General features: G+C 38.1%; 1 protein-coding gene across 6 annotated transcripts in view; it reads right to left on the minus strand.

Moving 5' to 3' along the window:
- The window catches only part of osbpl5 (oxysterol binding protein-like 5), a 35,732-nt gene extending 19,138 nt beyond the window's left edge, over positions 1-16,594 (minus strand). Inside the window, exons 1-4 of one of the 6 annotated variants that reach the window (XM_083545827.1) lie at positions 15,868-16,554; positions 12,615-12,730; positions 12,373-12,453; positions 1,714-1,845 (exon numbers count right to left, since the gene is read on the minus strand). In XM_083545827.1, the coding sequence (XP_083401953.1) occupies positions 1,714-1,716 (3 nt within the window). In that variant the 5' untranslated portion in view covers positions 1,717-1,845; positions 12,373-12,453; positions 12,615-12,730; positions 15,868-16,554. Of the gene's footprint in view, positions 1-1,713; positions 1,846-12,372; positions 12,454-12,614; positions 12,736-15,867 lie in introns of all 6 variants that reach the window. The other 5 variants (XM_083545826.1, XM_083545830.1, XM_083545825.1 and 2 more) reach the window with 5 other exon arrangements.
- Between the last annotated feature and the right edge of the window lie 905 nt (positions 16,595-17,499).

Below are 17,499 nucleotides of genomic sequence, written 5' to 3' on the forward strand. Positions count from 1 at the left end.
GGGTAAATAAATTAGTCCAAAATAACACAAGAATGAAAGAAGTGTGTATTCAATAATCAATCTTGCAGCTGCAGCAATCCCTTAATATAGCCATCTGATTCCATAGCAACATAAAACCACATCCAAATGCTTTCAGCCTCACAGGAACATCCACTGGAAAAATCTGATCACATCGAATCACCTTGAGAAAGATAACAGAGCTCAAACCCAGTGAATCCTAAAGTTGGAAAACAGCACAGGAAGTGTCTACAGGAAGCCAGCTTCCAGTTTGGAATTAAGCATGAGCCTGCTCACCTCAGGCTTCTTTAACTGCCTTAAAATTTCATCCCACTGCTCATGGTGGAAAATCCCACTCAAACCACATAAGATGCCTTACGTGACAGGTCTACTACACTTAATGGACACTAGACCAGTTACAAATTGAATATTTGCAGTATGAACTGAAGGGAATAGACTGAAAAAAGAGTCAGGTTAAAGAGTCACAGAGTTAGAGCCAGTGACCTTCAAGTTCAATCATAAACAGAAAACCAAGAACAAAGTTTACTGAAGCTTTCATGCATTGTTAGAAATTAACTTGGGTATTTCAAAGAAATTAGGTATTACAAGCTATTTATCATATTTAAGATGCAACCTAATATTATTGGAATTGTATCAATAATTATAGAAATATACTCTAAAGAAGTGGAAATGTAGTCCAAGGCTTTTATAGGCTTCGAAATTAAATGATTGGGCCTTTTTTTGTCACAGTTCTGCCTTGGTGATGAAAGATGTCAGAGAAGAATGGGCCGTCTGTTTTGAGCTGACAGGTTAGGATTAAATAACTACTATTTACAACCGTGATGAGCAGAAAAGTTTCTAAGAACGCTGCAACAGAAGAAAGCCACATCTAGGTTCACTCCTGTCAAAAACACAGGTTCTCTGAACGTGGAGAAAAAAAAACCCATTAACAAATTTAGGTGTTCGGCTTCAAGTGCCTTTTCATTCACTTGTGGGGGAAAAAATCTAAATATTATAACAAAAGCTTTCAATTGAATTTAATAATCTATAATAAATTACACAGTGTAAGAAAAAACTGTATATTCAGGGAAATGCTGCCAGCTCCAGATTCTCAGCAGAGATATCCTTTCAAATTAAATGGTATTAAGTGTGCGAGTATGTTTTTTGAAGTCTAACCCATATTTTCCCAAGTTTCACAACCACGTAAAGGTAAACATGGCCTGAGTTTGGGAAACCGGAGAAGACCAAAACAAACGAACAAACAAAAAAAAAAAACGGTTTAATATTCAACTAAAGGAGATAACAATACCCTGAACTAAACATTAATCAGGCATTAAAAACTCAAAGAATGTTACATTTATGAACAATCATCCAGATCAGAGATTTATCCAAGAAAAGCATCGATTGTTAAGTACACACATTTTCCTAATTGTTCTTAGCAGGTTAGGAACAATTGTCATAAATCACATTACTGTTAATAAGAAACACATAAAATAAGTTTAAATTGAAATTTATGTGATGGACTTAAAGATTCTGGTCCAAATGTGTCTGTTGTTATACTTGTATTCCTTTGATAAGTCTGTGATCAGATCTCGGTGCGAATAAATGCAGAGGAATATTTGATAGAAAAGAAAAAAAAAAAAAAAACAACAACAATCTCAGTATAATAAAGAAGATTTTTTTGTTAAAATCAAAAGAGCGTCTTTTCTCACTTACCATTTTTAGCAACGTTCAGTGTCATTAATGAGGCGTTCAATGAAGAAGTATCAGAGACAGCAAACGCTGGATGCCTATGACGAAGTTGTGGCGATTTATAGCGGAGACTCGGCTCGGCAACGTAGTGGTCAACTAAATAACAAACACAATGCCGTAGGTGGTGTTATTAGCATGAAACCTAAAGCTTTGTAACCTGATCTGTTTGAGTAGAGTGTGAGGATGAAGAGGAAGGAAAAACTGCACAAAGTAAAGGACTAAAGCGCTGCTGCATCACTTTATACAGGTAGACTACAGTAAATCGCTCTAGCACCACTATTTAATGCCACTGTGGGAAAGGTATGAAACTGTTAACCAATGGGGATAAAAAGACTGACATGTTGAAGGAAAAAAAAGGCAACTGGTAATTCTATTACAGAATAAATCTTGGCCTCAATGAAGATCCAATGTTAATTATAAAGATTAATGTGCAAGTCATTAGGGTGGATTTTTGTTTAAATGATTCAGGCAGGCCAAAGCAAGCAAAGACAAGACAGATTTTTTGGCAGAAAGTGACTAATCATGCAGGCATAACTTCGACTTTGACAAAAAAAAAAAAATTTATCTCGAGTGTGTATTAAGTACTTGCGTTTCTACCATGAATGAGTACAAGCAAAAAAATCTAGAATAGATATACTCATTCCCATCAAAATAGGAAAAGGTTTTATGGAAAGGGGATGGAAACACTAAATGAAAGATTTTCTCTGGTTGAAATTGTACTGTCAAAAATGTAAGATTGGACACAAGGACTGCAGTGCAAGGCTACACCTACTAGAACCAATTTTTGCTTTAAAGGTAACCTATATCCTATTTCCTCTAAACTGCACTCTAATGCAAATGATGTCCTTCTAGGGCACCTTATTCCAAAATGCAAATTCAAACAGATCCCCAATGTGTGTGAAAGTGCAGGAGTGAAGCAGGACACTGGTTAGATGCTGTGAAGGAGAGCAGGTATTCAGGAACATTCTCTGCTTATGTAGTTATGTTAACTACACGGCTGGGTGCCAAAATTGGTAGCGTTTTAAGATTTGAAATGCCCTTAACACAAATGGAAACTAGTAAAAATCAAACAAATCCTATATATATATATATCTCTCCCTGCTCAAGCAATTTTGGTTCCATTGCTCTTGGGTCCTTGATAATCTCAGGTGTGACAAAAAAAACAAATACCATCCCAATATACAAACAAACAATTATTTACCCAGACATGGACAAGAAAACCATGGAAGGGAATTTCCTCTTTTCTAGCTCCAGCTCTTACCCCAAAGCAGTTCACTGCAGCAAAAATTAATAAGCAAAAGGTGGCGCAGAAGCTGCTTCATTCTTGCTGCTTTTCGGATGAATGATTTCTTGTTGAAACCATTAAAAATATCATATTTGTGCTGTTTTTACCCGGAAGTGTATGTATGTATATGTAGATGCATAGGCTTCAGTTCAAATTCAAACAATGTAAAAGTTTGTATTATCACAGCTAAGGAGGTAAAAAAAAAAAACACATAGAGGTCATAAATGTTTAGGATAATCTGATGATCTATGTAGATATGGGAATGCTATATTTACTAACCCAGTACATACTTCCCCATACTACCACGAGCAGCACCTGGTTGAGCAGTTGGAGGAGGGGGTGACATCCTGTAGGTGTAGCAAAACTGTAACTTTATCTTTAAACCTAAGTGATCTTGTAATTAATTTTTTTGTTAAGATCTTAAAATGAGAGAAGAAAAATCTGTAACCTTCACAAATCATCACAAATTTGCACACAAGTACCGTGTTGCTCTTTTCATCAAATACTCCTAGACATCATTTATTTTCCAATAACATATTTCATGTGAACACATGGTGTAAGAAAACCCCCTGAAGTGATGTGTATTTGAATACTAATGCTAAAAATGGAAGAATATTCAATATGCAAAATAAACAAGAGATATAATGGAAAGACAGGCGGCAAACTTAAAAGTAAGCTCCATCTTATACAGTTGGTGATGATTGGAGCGTCTCCAACGATAGACCCCTGTGTGTTGCCACGAATAAACAAGAAGCTGCATTCAATTCAAAGCGGGCTAACGTCTTTTTTTTTTTTTTTTATATATATAATTTATATAAAATGTTAATTCATCATGTGTTGTTGGTTTTACAAAAAGTAGATATCCTCAAGGTGCTATAATTTTGACATTTTTAATCGCAAGAATAAATAAACCGTCACAAGATCACTGTGTAAAAGCCGTCTCCCGTGAACGTTTTGAATGTGCGCTTTAGCTAACCCGGAACGTCCAAGGAAATAAGTCGTGAACTCCTGACATGAATGAATGGCCGTTGAAATGGTCTATAGATTATTATGATAAAATCACTGGTTCACAGTACATTAGAAAGAGGAGCTAAAACAAAAATTCAGATTCTAATATGCAGAATTTAATTCAGTCTGCCCACAAAAAGGCCAAAAACAGATTTAAACATAGCCAGTCTGGTCTACAGAGTTAAAATGAAACAGAGTGCTTTAGGATTTTTATACTTTACTGCCCTTTCCCAGTGATATAATGCTATATTTGTCCTGCCACCCCTGATTCGAAAATAATCAATATAGCTTTGGACTGTAGTTGCCATGTGGGATTTAAAGAAAGGCAACCCCCCCCTCTGTGGGATTAAAAACAAATAAATAAATATGTAAGAAAAGCCATCTCTTCCTCCTCAGACTGCAGAAGCATTACATGATAATAGGGTTTAAGATTAATTACTATGCGTCTTTCAGAAACGTTTCAAAATCCTTTTGTATGATACATTTTCTCACTGTTGCACTAATTATTAACTGTTTTTGTCATTTTTAGTAAATGACATGAGCATTATTAAGCATTGACGTTTATTCTTTCCCCAAGTTAGCTTGTAGAAAAGGAAGTGAAAAAAGGAGTGTTTCCATTTCTTCAGTCTTAAACTGAGACAAATGATTAAATTGGAAACTGTCAGAGCTCAGGTTGGTTTGCTAAAAGTTATATACAGTCACCAGCAAAAGAGGCTTTTGGGTTCTGCTCCAATTTTAACTCTGACCTATTCTATCAGTTCTGCTTCCTCTTGGGAAGTTTGCCCGACCAACCACGTACAAGAACACACTTTCACACCTATTAATAATTTGAAAGTGCTTTTTTTTTTCCAGCTCTGAAAGATATTTGAGTAGGTACACGTTTAACTGGACATGTTTAGAATTGTTTGCTACTAATGAGTCAGTCTGCTACATCTGTGAGACACACTTCCTTTCTTTTTAATTCGGTATATACCAGATATTATATATTGGAGTTTTGGATACAACTGTCAAAGTGCTATTTGTGTATGAACACAGTTAATAATGAATAGATACATTAACAGACACTGTGAGATGATTATCCCTTTTGGAAATCTTAGTATATGCTACATATGCTTGCTGGGCCAAATTATAACACATTAACACTAGTGGAAATTTAATTGTTGACAATAAACAGTCATTCAGAGACTGTAAATCATGTTTGCATAGTCAATGATTATCAGCAACATCTGCCACTGCTTAGAACTCCAGGCTATGTACATAAACCATACCCTGGTTGGAGCGAAACCTTGAAGAATCAGTTTCTTATATGGCTTATCAACTTATAATACCAAGTTAGTGAGGTTTTCCCTGAATGTTTGCTTTAAATGCTTATAAATATGCAAATGTGGAAGGAGAAAAAAAAAAAAACAAAAAAAAAAACAGGATGCCCACTCAAAAATAAAGCCTAAATGGGGGGAAAGAACAGCCAACTAAATGCAATGACGTGGATGGAAGGAAACCTGCATCTGTTGGCCTGTTCCTTTTATTTAGTCTATTGGCAGAATGGCACCTCTCCCATTCAGCAAGCTTAACAATGAGACTGGTCTCCATCTGAGTCTTTTAAAAGAATCATGACAACAATCGAGCACAGCTAACCTAAATAAGGAGTCAGGTGAATGCGATTCCCATGAATAATGGCACAGAGAGAGAAAAGCCAGAAAATAGTAGGTCATCAGCAGAGTTGAGCTTGTACTATATAAGAAATTAATTTATTTTAATAGTAATAATAATTATTATTGCACCTGAGTGTGGGTGTGCCTGCAAATCAATTATGAACAACAACGACAACATTGTTTTCTATCAATGTTCCTTTTTCCAGTTCCTGTCCACTACCTGTCTGCTAACAGCAAACAATGACAGAGGGTCAGGGCTAGCACATTTCTTTTTTTTTATGCAAAGCATTTCTTGGACATGAAACACATTCCCTCAGGTTTGGCAGGCTGGAACTTCTCCACAAGAAGAAAAAGCTGATGCTTATTTGGAAATGCATGAAAACACAGAATCTACAGCAGCAAGACCTGATTCTTAAAAATGTTTATACACACACAATTCATAAGTGTGTGAAAGGTGGGTTTGTGGATTTTCAAGTCAAAACCAGTTTTGTAATGCTGAAGAGCTCATCATAGTCTGGCAGTTACCAATATCTGCTCATAGAAGAAAAAAAAAAACAAGTCTTTTTTAACGATAGGAACAGTGCTAGACGTGGACCAATAACAGCCGACCAACTCAGAACACTGACAGGAGATGCTATAGATTAATTGGTGCTAATAAAAACTCATGCTGGTCTGAAATCCAAATATATGTACAGAATAAAACAAGCACATAATGTCACAGGAAAATAAATGTCAGAATGGCACAAAGCAATTAAAGTTACTTTTACCATCCCAAAGTTTCCAATAACAGAGTGTTTTATTCTTTTATACCACAGCTATTTGGCATCTGAAGAGAAGTTACTTCCGGTTATCACTTTTGCTAGAGTAGCAAAACAGTCTAGCACTCACAAACATAGGTTCGTTTTCCCCATTAGTTAATAGGACAAACCCTCCCTCCCCACAAAAAATTAAATGTAGTCTGCACATAATTGAAATATCTTTTGTTCGAGTTAAAGTGTTTTGTAAACTGTTTATCAATATGCTTACATCTCTGTAACTGTGCTCTTTCTATAGAAACAATAATGGAATCGAATAATGGACGGCACTGCCGTCATAGCTTCTGTTATAGGAAATTAATCAACTCTTTCAGACCAATCCACATCGAAAGTTTAGTGTAAGTGAATAAAATAAACACCCATGTAAATGACACCGTGACCCAGAGTCCTGTAATTCAAGATATGGAGATTCTGACACTGATCCTCAGTACAATAAACTTCATTAGAAAGAAGCTTTGTTCAAAGAGTATAAGGATGAAAAGGTTTAAAGGCTCACAGGAAATCTAGTAATACTTGGCCCAGCTAGTTTTCAAACAAAAAAAGGACCATTCGTGTTTTACTGCAAGGATAACCTAAATGTTGGGCAAAAATCTGATGGATGTTAAATATATAAAAACATAGCATCTAAGGTGAGAAAGTAGGTGAGAACTTCACACGGAGACTATGGGGATTATCTAAATTAAGAGTGATGGTGGACCTAAATCAGGCAGAAACGTGTAATGCATTTTGGTGAAATTTGCTGGATGCTGAATTGAGTTCTATCCTGTAAAGTAAATTTGACCCTCCTGATCTCCATGTCTAGGCGTGGGAAGTTATTTTATACTTTATCTCACACACACACACACACACACACACACACACACACACACACACACACACACACACACACATACACATACACACATACACACATACACACATACACACATACACACATACACACACCCCCTCCCTGTCAACAGTAGAGAGGCGTTCCTCTAGAGAGGGTTAGAACGGTTTGTTTACACAGTGTGCGCTCGTTTCCAAGGTCAATAAAACCTGGGAAGGCCCCGGAGAACTGGTACCTTTTTCCACATGGGTTTCAATGGTCTCATCCCCCATGCATGTGTCCACTGGAATAGCTAAAAGTAGACTGCTATTTGAATGTGTTTGATTCTGCATGTGTGTGTGTGTGTGTGTGTGTGTGTGTGTGTGTGTGTGTGTGTGTGTGTGTGTGTGTGTGTGTGTGTGTGTGACCATTAGAGGACCCTTTCTACTAACAAGCAGCCTCGAGAACAGGCTCTGCTAAACAGCCATTAGACACTGAGGGATTCTTGATTACTGCACCTAATTTCAAGTGAAAGACCATTAGGCAGCTTTCTGTGCTTTCTAGAGGTGATAGTTTTATATCTTAATGTACCAAATCAGCAGCAAGTGCTTGGGCTAAGGACACTGCGGTTAATCAATGTCCTGGGGCCACAATCACTCAGCAGTTCTGCTGATGAGAACTATAAATAACTATGTTACATCTGTTGTATTTATCCATGTGACTGGAATTTGAACCCCTGGGAATATGCGACGAAATCATATACAGGAAAAAGTCAGGCTGACAAAGGCAACAAATTCAACAAACTGACTAACCTATCAAAGGAAACAGTTAAGTGACTAAAAATCCCCTGAAACAGACAAGATTTTTTTTTTACTTTTGACTGAACGCAACCAAGGGGGAAGACTGTCACACTTACATTATCTAATGTGTTAGCTATAACTGAATAATAGCGGGGACTCAAATTCTCTCTAGTCTTTTACTGTAATACACAGTGTTTGTACTTTCACAGGCCCAATGGGACCAATTACCGGTTCACGAATCCTTTTCTCAAAGGGATTCCACATTCATGTTCGGTAACAGACTACGGCCAAGCTGAATGAACCAGCACAGGGCTGCAGATAATGCACTTATATGAATCTTGGATTTTACAAGAAGGTGAAAACACTGGTATATGGAAACATGCAATTCCTGTGTAAAACCATGAAATACTCTACAAAGCCAAAAGCATGAGAATATTGTACATCTTATTCCAAAACCATGTTAATTAATATTTACCTGAGGTCGACCGTTATGTGTTTTTCGACACAGGTAACATTCAATTGATCATTCCTGATACAGAAAATTGCTTAAATTAAACATTTATTGACCAACACAAACCTCTACAATCAGTGCACTTGTTACTAGGTTTTGGTACCCGTGCATACCTGTGGCCTGAACTACAGCTGGGTAAAGGCTCATGAACAAGACAGTTCCACTTTTTTTTTTTTTTTACTGATAAAATGTTACTTGCGTTCTCTCTCCAAATGTTTTTCACATTCTCCCTCCAAAAGCATCATCATATTTAACCAATAAATAATATAAGGCTAGATTAAAAACGAATGATAAGAACTCAGAGCCCGGGACATACCAAGCTGACAGTCGGCCTTCGGGGAATGTCGATGGTTTTTTTAATGTGTCGGTCGGCTCACGGACTAAGTCAGCGGTTTTTCGGCCGATTCTGCATGTCAAATCAGTAGCGGAGCCAATCGGCAAGAAAGAGAGGTCCAATTAGCTATTTATCTTAGATAATGAGCACACGAGGAAAAAAAGGAACATGCTTGTTGTCATTCTTGCTCTTGTCTTCGTAACTTGACAGACTTGATTGGAGAAAGGTACACGAATACGTTAATAATGATCGCGGCAGGTGTAAACGCAACTTGCTTCATATTTTCTAGCTCTTCCGGTTTCCCTGTTTGTTGCTGAATACAGACAACAGCTACCTGCTGGTATGAGAGAATTTTGTTCCCTCACACAAGTGCAGAATGTACACTCACGGTTTGATGCGTCAGATGCGCCTGTCTATTAATCGGCCTAATTTGCAGCACGATCGGCCGATGCCAATTAAACACTTAAAAATGCCAAACATTCTGTCAACCTCTAATTTACTGTGGTAAAAGTATCCACTCCTCTAGAAAAGCTTTACATTCGATTTTTCTTAATTCTCGCTGAAAATCATGCTATGAAAAAGGTTTTATATATAATTATATATAATATAATTCTACAGAATACAAAGCCCTCCTATACAATTCTGCACCTCCAACTTCATGGCAACCATTTGGAGAAAACCTAAATATGGGTGTCACAGGTGAAAACACAGCAAACAGTCACATTGTGGTTACAAACGTTTCTATGTAATTGAGATGTAAGGAGAGAATGACACAATTCATAGCAAAAATATTTAAAAAAACTGACTATTTGTTAAGATACAAACACAAAGTTATATATTTAAAACTTTATCAGGAAAAGATAAGGACAATGGCTCAACATTCATCACTTTCCTGGATTGAGCCTTAGAAATTTTCAATATTAATGTAGTTATCTAGCTCACCTTTTCACGTTACACTTTCTAACCATGACAATGAGGTTTCTGGGCAACCACAAAATAGAACTGGGCTGCACATTTGCCCAGTCGAATAGCTTTTTGTGTAAAGTACAATAAGATATTAGAAGAAGTAGAAGACTGCAGACGCCTTCATACAGTTTTTATATGCTCATTTGCCAATGAAAAGAAAGAACTGAAAAAAGAGGGCCCTCCTTAACCCTGCACTAACTGGAACTGATTCTGAGAAACGCAAACATCGTAAATGGCAGAGAAGCTTTCAAGGTCAGCTCTATCATGCGTGCTTTTTTCATTAGTTCATAACAGGCTTACACCCCCCCCAATACACACACACACACACACACACACACACACACACACACACACACACACACACACACACTCATTTACTCAATGTAGCTTTCATTACTCTTTAACCACACTGAAAATATTCACTGTTTAAAACGTGCTTTGCTTCATACATTTAACTGACTCATTAACATAAATCTGATTGAACATAAATATTACGATCAGACTTCAAACCTGTAATGTCATCAATGAAGCTTTTATAACGTCCATGACATCTTTTTGTTTCAGTCTTGGTGACGTGGAATAGTGCACACACTGCGGTGCTTGCGCACACACACGCGCACACACGCGCGCGCACACACACGCGCGCGCACACACACGCGCGCGCACACACACGCGCGCGCACACACACAGTCACAGTCCTGAGACTGTACTGCAAACAGATCAGTAGGAAATTAGGGCAGGGCGTTCTTCTGCTTCCCCAAACTCCAGGCCCACACCAAGACCTATACGAACTTTAAGTAAACTGTCAATCTCACATAATGTTCTCAGCTAACTATCACAAATGTTTTTATTTAGACATGATAATAAATTCTTTAATACTGTGTAGCCTGTAAAAGAAAGGCTGCATGACGCTGGTGAAATGAGGCCCTTATTTACCTTCATTATTGCAGATACAAAATTTTCTCAGTAACATAATCTTCTAAAATTTCTTATGGACATAATCACATCATGTGAAGAAAGACACACATGAGGGTATACACACACACACACACACACACACACTGCACCCGCTCCCACAGAGTGACCCATTTTATCTTCCCACTTAGAAATAAACAAGTTCAAACTGCATCTGTGTTTAAAGTGGAAAAACTCTCACGGTATTTTCTTGCATTTCACATGAAGCATTTTTTGGCATATAAAACAAATCCTACCTAAACTTACTATAATCTTGTCTATTAAATCAAATATCCTGATGACTGTTCCAAACGGTTATTTATTTTAACCAAGCCAGCAGTTCTTTTTAAGTTCAGATCCAGAAGGAAATTTTATAATGATATATATATACAGATGTATACAATATTTTGCTGAGCTCAGTATCAGACATCAGTATTTCATAAAATATTTATTCTGGAGTATTGATGAGCAGAGCAGAGATGAATTTAATAATCAAGAACCCAGGAATATGATCCTTAACTTCATGGGTTTTTAATGCAGCTTTTTCTTTCTCACACTTCGAGTCTGATTACCGAATGTGCGGTGACTGTATTTCAGTAATATCAAGACTTTAGAAGCCATTTTAAAGGTAATAAAAACATCATGAGACATTCTTAGTCATGCGCCACCAGTAGGTTCAGAACAAATATCTGTAATGATGTTATTTTTCTCCCCAATGTAATTGTTCCATTAAAATTATATATAGTATGTTAAACAAGAGTTATAGCACACACACTGGTATTATTAGTGCAGTAAACAAGCTGCTGGGTATTCATCCGCTGTGTCAACTATTTTAAATCTTAGTTTAAGTTTGAAACTGTCAAAGTGTTTCATTCCCAGGTTTTAGTAGGTGGAGAGTAACAGAAGGTGAGGAAAGCAAATTGGTGGTGGACTGAAATCACATCGACCTCAGTGACAGTGAAGGCGGTTGCTCCGGCATTTTATTACTTGCCTCATCTATTTCCACACAGATGACAAGACCACACCAACCTGAGAAAGTGTAGGACACTGTGATCCAGCCTATATTTATCTTATCTAAACTATAACAAAATAGCTGGACATGCTTTAGATATTCCATAAGCTAATCTGTCTATATCTATATCATAACTGCAATAGTAATTTGGCTTATTAGCGGCAATTTGGCAACAGGTAGTCTAATCATGCTCTCACAATAAACACATAAACCATGCTGCCTAATCCTTATTTCAGGTATAAAGTGTGTTACAACTTCTGTCAAGCCACTGTTTCTCATGCATTCTGAAAGTGTGAACAGTCTTAGCATTTCTACTCTTACAGCACTAGTGTTTAAATGCAGAAAAGACAGAGTGGCACTATTAGTGAGGATTACACCATAGAAAAAGTGTCAGCAGAGTGTCGATTTAACAACGCGCACTAGTCTGGATTGGTTTAATGAGATGAGAGAAGCACCATTTGCTGCCAGCAGCACTCACCGAGATGGAGAGAGCTCCTGTCAGCTGTCACACTCCACTAAAGCGGTTTAGCAGCTCTCGCCTTCACCCCCAAACATCAGCCTAAAAATACACCGCAAAACTTTAACACTGTTGTTATGCTCTACCGTCATACAGAACTTTTTTCAAAGTGATGATCTAGAAAAGCTTTTAAACATTTTCGAACAAAATAAAGAAAGCTCCAATCTATAGCAATTTAGAAAGAGCAAGAAAATAATTCAAACCTCATAATAATGAAAGCCACTAGTGCTGCTCACACTTTCCCCACAAAGATTTATCTTTTGGTTCCAAGTGGCGAGTTCATACCCCTTCAAGTATCGCTTGAGGCTGAGGTGTCAATCTGAGCTAAAAAAAAATAATCTTGACATTTACATTTTTCAGGATTTTTACATTCCAGAAAGGTCCACAGCAGCACAATGGGTTAAAGCATTCTTCTCTACTTACGTAACAATGTTCAATAATTAAATTCAGCTTTTATCCAAACCTAATGACGACATAGAAAAATAACAAAACAGTGAAGCAACCTACACAAAGGAAAAAAAGCACAATGCACTACATATTTCTCTAAATACCGAGAACCTGGAAGGCAATACTGTAGGTACCTCTCAGGTCAAACACTAAAATAATGCACTAAATAATGTATAAATGACAATTAACTGCACCAAAACTGACACATTATACAAGAAGTCACTGAGCCACCAGTACAGACGTAACAAATTATAATTACAGATTATAAATTATAAATACAAAGCCCCAGTGTGCTACCCAGACCTATGTTACGGTTATCTGGAAAACTAACTGACAGCTAAAGGTTAAGATGTAATTACGTATGACGAAGCACTTAGTTATGTGTATTAATGCAGAATAAGTGGAATGAAAAGATATGAGTAAAGCATTGTAATATTTTTTACTCACATCCAGATGAACACCTCTGTGATAAAGTAACTGTGAAATTGTTTCCAGCATGGTGTAGTGAAATGTAAATGCTGTGACGATGCATACGGAATATAGATGAAGAGGAATTAAGATTATCAGTGGTTGATACGTCTGCAGGAACCTAAACTTTCACGTGTACTTACTTGGTGAATGAACTAAGCTGGTACAACTGGAAATGACCAAAAACAAAGAATGATAATACTCAGAAAAGAGATGACAGGATAAAATGCTACATGCTAATGTCTTGCTATAAACCTACAATCAGGCTTTACTATTTCTGAGGAAGCTTAGAGATATTATGGTTGTTTAAGGGTGAGAAGGTACTACTTCATCTAAGTTATGGTGGAATGGAGATATCAAGTGCTTAACTTTCTTTTTTAAGAGCTTTGACTGTAATCATAAATGCGGTCCTGTGCTCATGCCAAGAATTTTATTTATATAAAAAGCACGGTTTTAACCCACTAAATACTGCTTTACTTTAACATTATACAATTACACTGTAAATGCTTTACTGTCAGATGTAACCAAAAGAGCACAAGTTCCCTTTTACATATGGTTCCTCTAATGGTTTCTTACTCATGTCGTTTTAAAGGTGTTTTTTCAACACTATGACCTCTGACTTGCTCATTATGGATCTAAATATACATCAGTTACAACTAGTTTATTAAAACAAATGTCAAATACAGTTCTTAGAACCAGCTTTCCCAATGACTGATGGACGAGTAGTTCTAAGTGCAGAGTTACAACTGAGTAAAGAAAGTGACCTGCTAAAAATCACTCAGAAAATCCATTATTGTAATTAACCAACCGGTCTTTTTCTTTTTTGAAACCACTGATCTGATATTGAGAACTGGCACTGCTGGCAACTGCTGGACTGAAGCTGACAACAGGTCACAAATATTGCACTTGATCACAGCCCACAAACTTGTTAAATCACGTTTTGCATATTTTGGAAACAGAATCTTGTTTGGTTACTGTATCATCCAATCCTTGCGCTTCACTCAGGTGATGTTGGTTGGACACCATATTTGGAACTGAATCTGAGGCCTTGGTGAAGGCGATGTGAAAAACGTCTAAACGGACACACCTTACTTCAGAAGAAAAGAAACCGACCTTCAAACAGACAATGTTTCTTAAGTAAATGCCAAACATCCTTATGTACTTCCCACCAAAGTGTATATGTACATACACTCTATATACAGTGTACATAAACACACACACACACACACACACACACACACACACACACACACACACACACACACACAAGTGTACAACCCCTTTCCTTATTCTAAAAAGTGCAGGACGCTACCAGTGAGTAAAAGATCCCAAGGTATTTCATTTGGAAGAGGAAAATCCCTTTCAGTAGGTGTTGATTATTTTGAACAACAATTGCTCTAAAAAATAAACTTCCCTGTTGTCCTCTAACACACATAACGAGCCACCAGCACAACCAGGATGATCTACTGCACTGCTGCTTGTTGAAGAGGTATTGCATGTAGCCAGGTGCATTAGTGTATTGCTTCATTGCTTAATGAAGCACAGACACAAGAACATTTATGCAGTCATCTCAATATTTCGGATTGCTTTCACAACAAACACACAAGCCAACCCTGACATGTGGATGAAAAAAAAAACGTCAAAAAAAAAAAAAAAAAAGAAATAAAGAAGAGAGAGACCTGTACATTCCTACTTGAGCCATATTCCACACTCAGATGCCCAGAAAAGTGGTATCAGTAATCATAAGGATATGAACGAAGAAAAAAAAGGTGAGAAAATTTGGTGTGAGAAATTAAAATATGACCTTTTGCGCCAGATTTCCCCTAAAGATCTAGAGATCTAGAAATGACTAGACTGGTAACGACTGAATGACTTTGACATGCGCTCCATTAGGAGGTAAAGAGCTCGCGCGCACACACAGGCAGCACAGGATATATTGACAGGTTTAATGTAATTGAGCTGTTTACTATATACAGTTTTTCGTGTTCTTTATATGCAGGGTTTTGTGTGCAGTAAAAATTCAGCCCTGTTCTCTTTTGCACACCAAATGGAAGAATGAAACTGAGGCGTAACCCACTGGATTGCAGGAGTGGGCTGGGAATATATTCATGAAATAATAAGTACCTATCCTGATTTGAGAGAAAGGCCAGAAAGGATCACTTTAGACGTGTTTTATTATCATTCTAATTGCAGAATAGAGATATTTTTGATCCCAGGCAGACACACAGACAGACAGACAGACACACAGACAGACAGACAGACAGACAGCAACGTGGCTGCAGCAGCAGCAGCAACCTTCACCCAAATCATGACCAATCCTGATGTTACTGATCAGAAAACGAAGTAAACACCATCTTCTGAACAGCAGATAACTGACAAATTAATTTTATTTTTGAGTTCAAACGTGAGCAGCATCAACCTAAGACCAGGGGGCTATAAAAATGTCACTATAATGGCACAACTGTTGCCTGAAATTCGCCACATCTCAGTTTCGACAAGATCACCAGATATTAGATGAATCTTGAATATGAATATGCTTACCTTCTCCTTGTCGGCGATAATGAAGATGTTGATGATGATAACGATCGGTTGATTTTGCAACTTCGCCCCCTCGTAAACGGCAACGGAGCTAGCGGGTTAGCAAACTAGCTAACATGAGCTCCAAACCCCTCCATCATCATCATCATCCCACATCACAGCGAAAGCACACTTTAGTTGAGTGATCGTAAATGACCCGACGTTAGATGGAAACCTAATTAATTATTTAGTTCGGGTTTTATTATTTTTTTGTATTTATAACGACTAAAATAGCAGGGTATCTCACACCATTCAATCTAAACGTCAGTATCCTGTAAAAGAGCCGCGATCTCGGATGGAAGTGAGAAACAGTCTGGAGAAGGAGAACACTAGTCCCGAGTAAACACCGACCGGTTTAAAGAGGAATTTGTTAAAATCATGGATGTCCTCCAGGAAAAAGTGGACACCCGACAGCACAGACGCCCTTCATGACTCGATTTGAGCTGAATAAACCCGACCCAAAGCGATCAGGTTGTGTCCAAAAAAAACCCACCAAAACCCCAAGCAGATCCGCTGTGCTTTCCGTGGAAACAGAAGGACAACCCGGTTCTGAAGGCGCTGAAGTTCGGCAGCTATGTAGCGGTTCAGGAATAAAGCATCCAGCTGCCGCCGCACACAGCTGGTACACAGAGAACACAGGAAATGCCAGTGGAGTCAGCCAGAGCCGCACTAATAACAAGGGTGTGATGTAAACTCGGACTGGATTCCCAGCGGATCCGGATTCTCTCTGTTTACATTCGCATTACGACACTGAAACGATTTATCCACAACAGTGTGTACGCAAAAGATCTGATCTTTATCAAGTTTACAATGTGCATCTTGTATAGCACTACAGATTTAATGTCCTCTGAAAAACAACTGAACATACAGCCATTATTGTCAAAACAGCTGGCAACAAAAGTGAGTACACCCTAAGTGAACAAGTCAAATCCTCCTGGGCATGGAATTCACCAGAGCTGCACAGGTTGTTGCTCGGATCCTCTTCCACTCCTCCATAATGACAACACAGAGCTGCTGGATGTTAGACACATGGTGCTTCTCCACCTTCTGCTTGACGATGCTTTACAGGTGCTTAATAGGGTTCAGGTCTGGAGACATCCTTGGCCACTCCATCACCTTCACCATCAGCTTCCTCAGCAAGGCAGTGGTCATCTTGGTGGTGTGTTTGGGGTCGTTATTATGTTAGAAAACTGCTGTTCAACCCAGTTTCTAAATGGAGAGCCTCAAGCTCTGCTTCAGGATGTGACAGTACATGTTGGAATCCATGTTTCCCTCAATGATGTTGTAGCTCCCCAAGTTTATCTGGAACCCCAAGGTTTCAGGAATTTATGCTTTAGGACAGGTTGTCTTCAGCAATCTGTTTGCGGGGTTTCTTGAGATTCAGCTTCATAAGAGGCTTCCTTCTAGGAAGACGGTCATGCAATCGACTTGTTGCAGTGTGAGGCGTATAGTCTGAACACTGACAATCGGACCTTCTGCTTCTGCAACCTCTAAAGCAATGCTGCTGCACTCATAGGTCTGGTTTTTTTTCAGCTTCTGCACCTGACGCACAGCATGAGGACTCAACTTCTTTGATCGACCATTGTGAGGCCAGTT

Source organism: Silurus aristotelis (genome assembly GCF_946808225.1).
Source record: "Silurus aristotelis genome assembly, chromosome: 7".
In the NCBI taxonomy this organism is placed as follows: Eukaryota; Metazoa; Chordata; class Actinopteri; order Siluriformes; family Siluridae; genus Silurus; species Silurus aristotelis.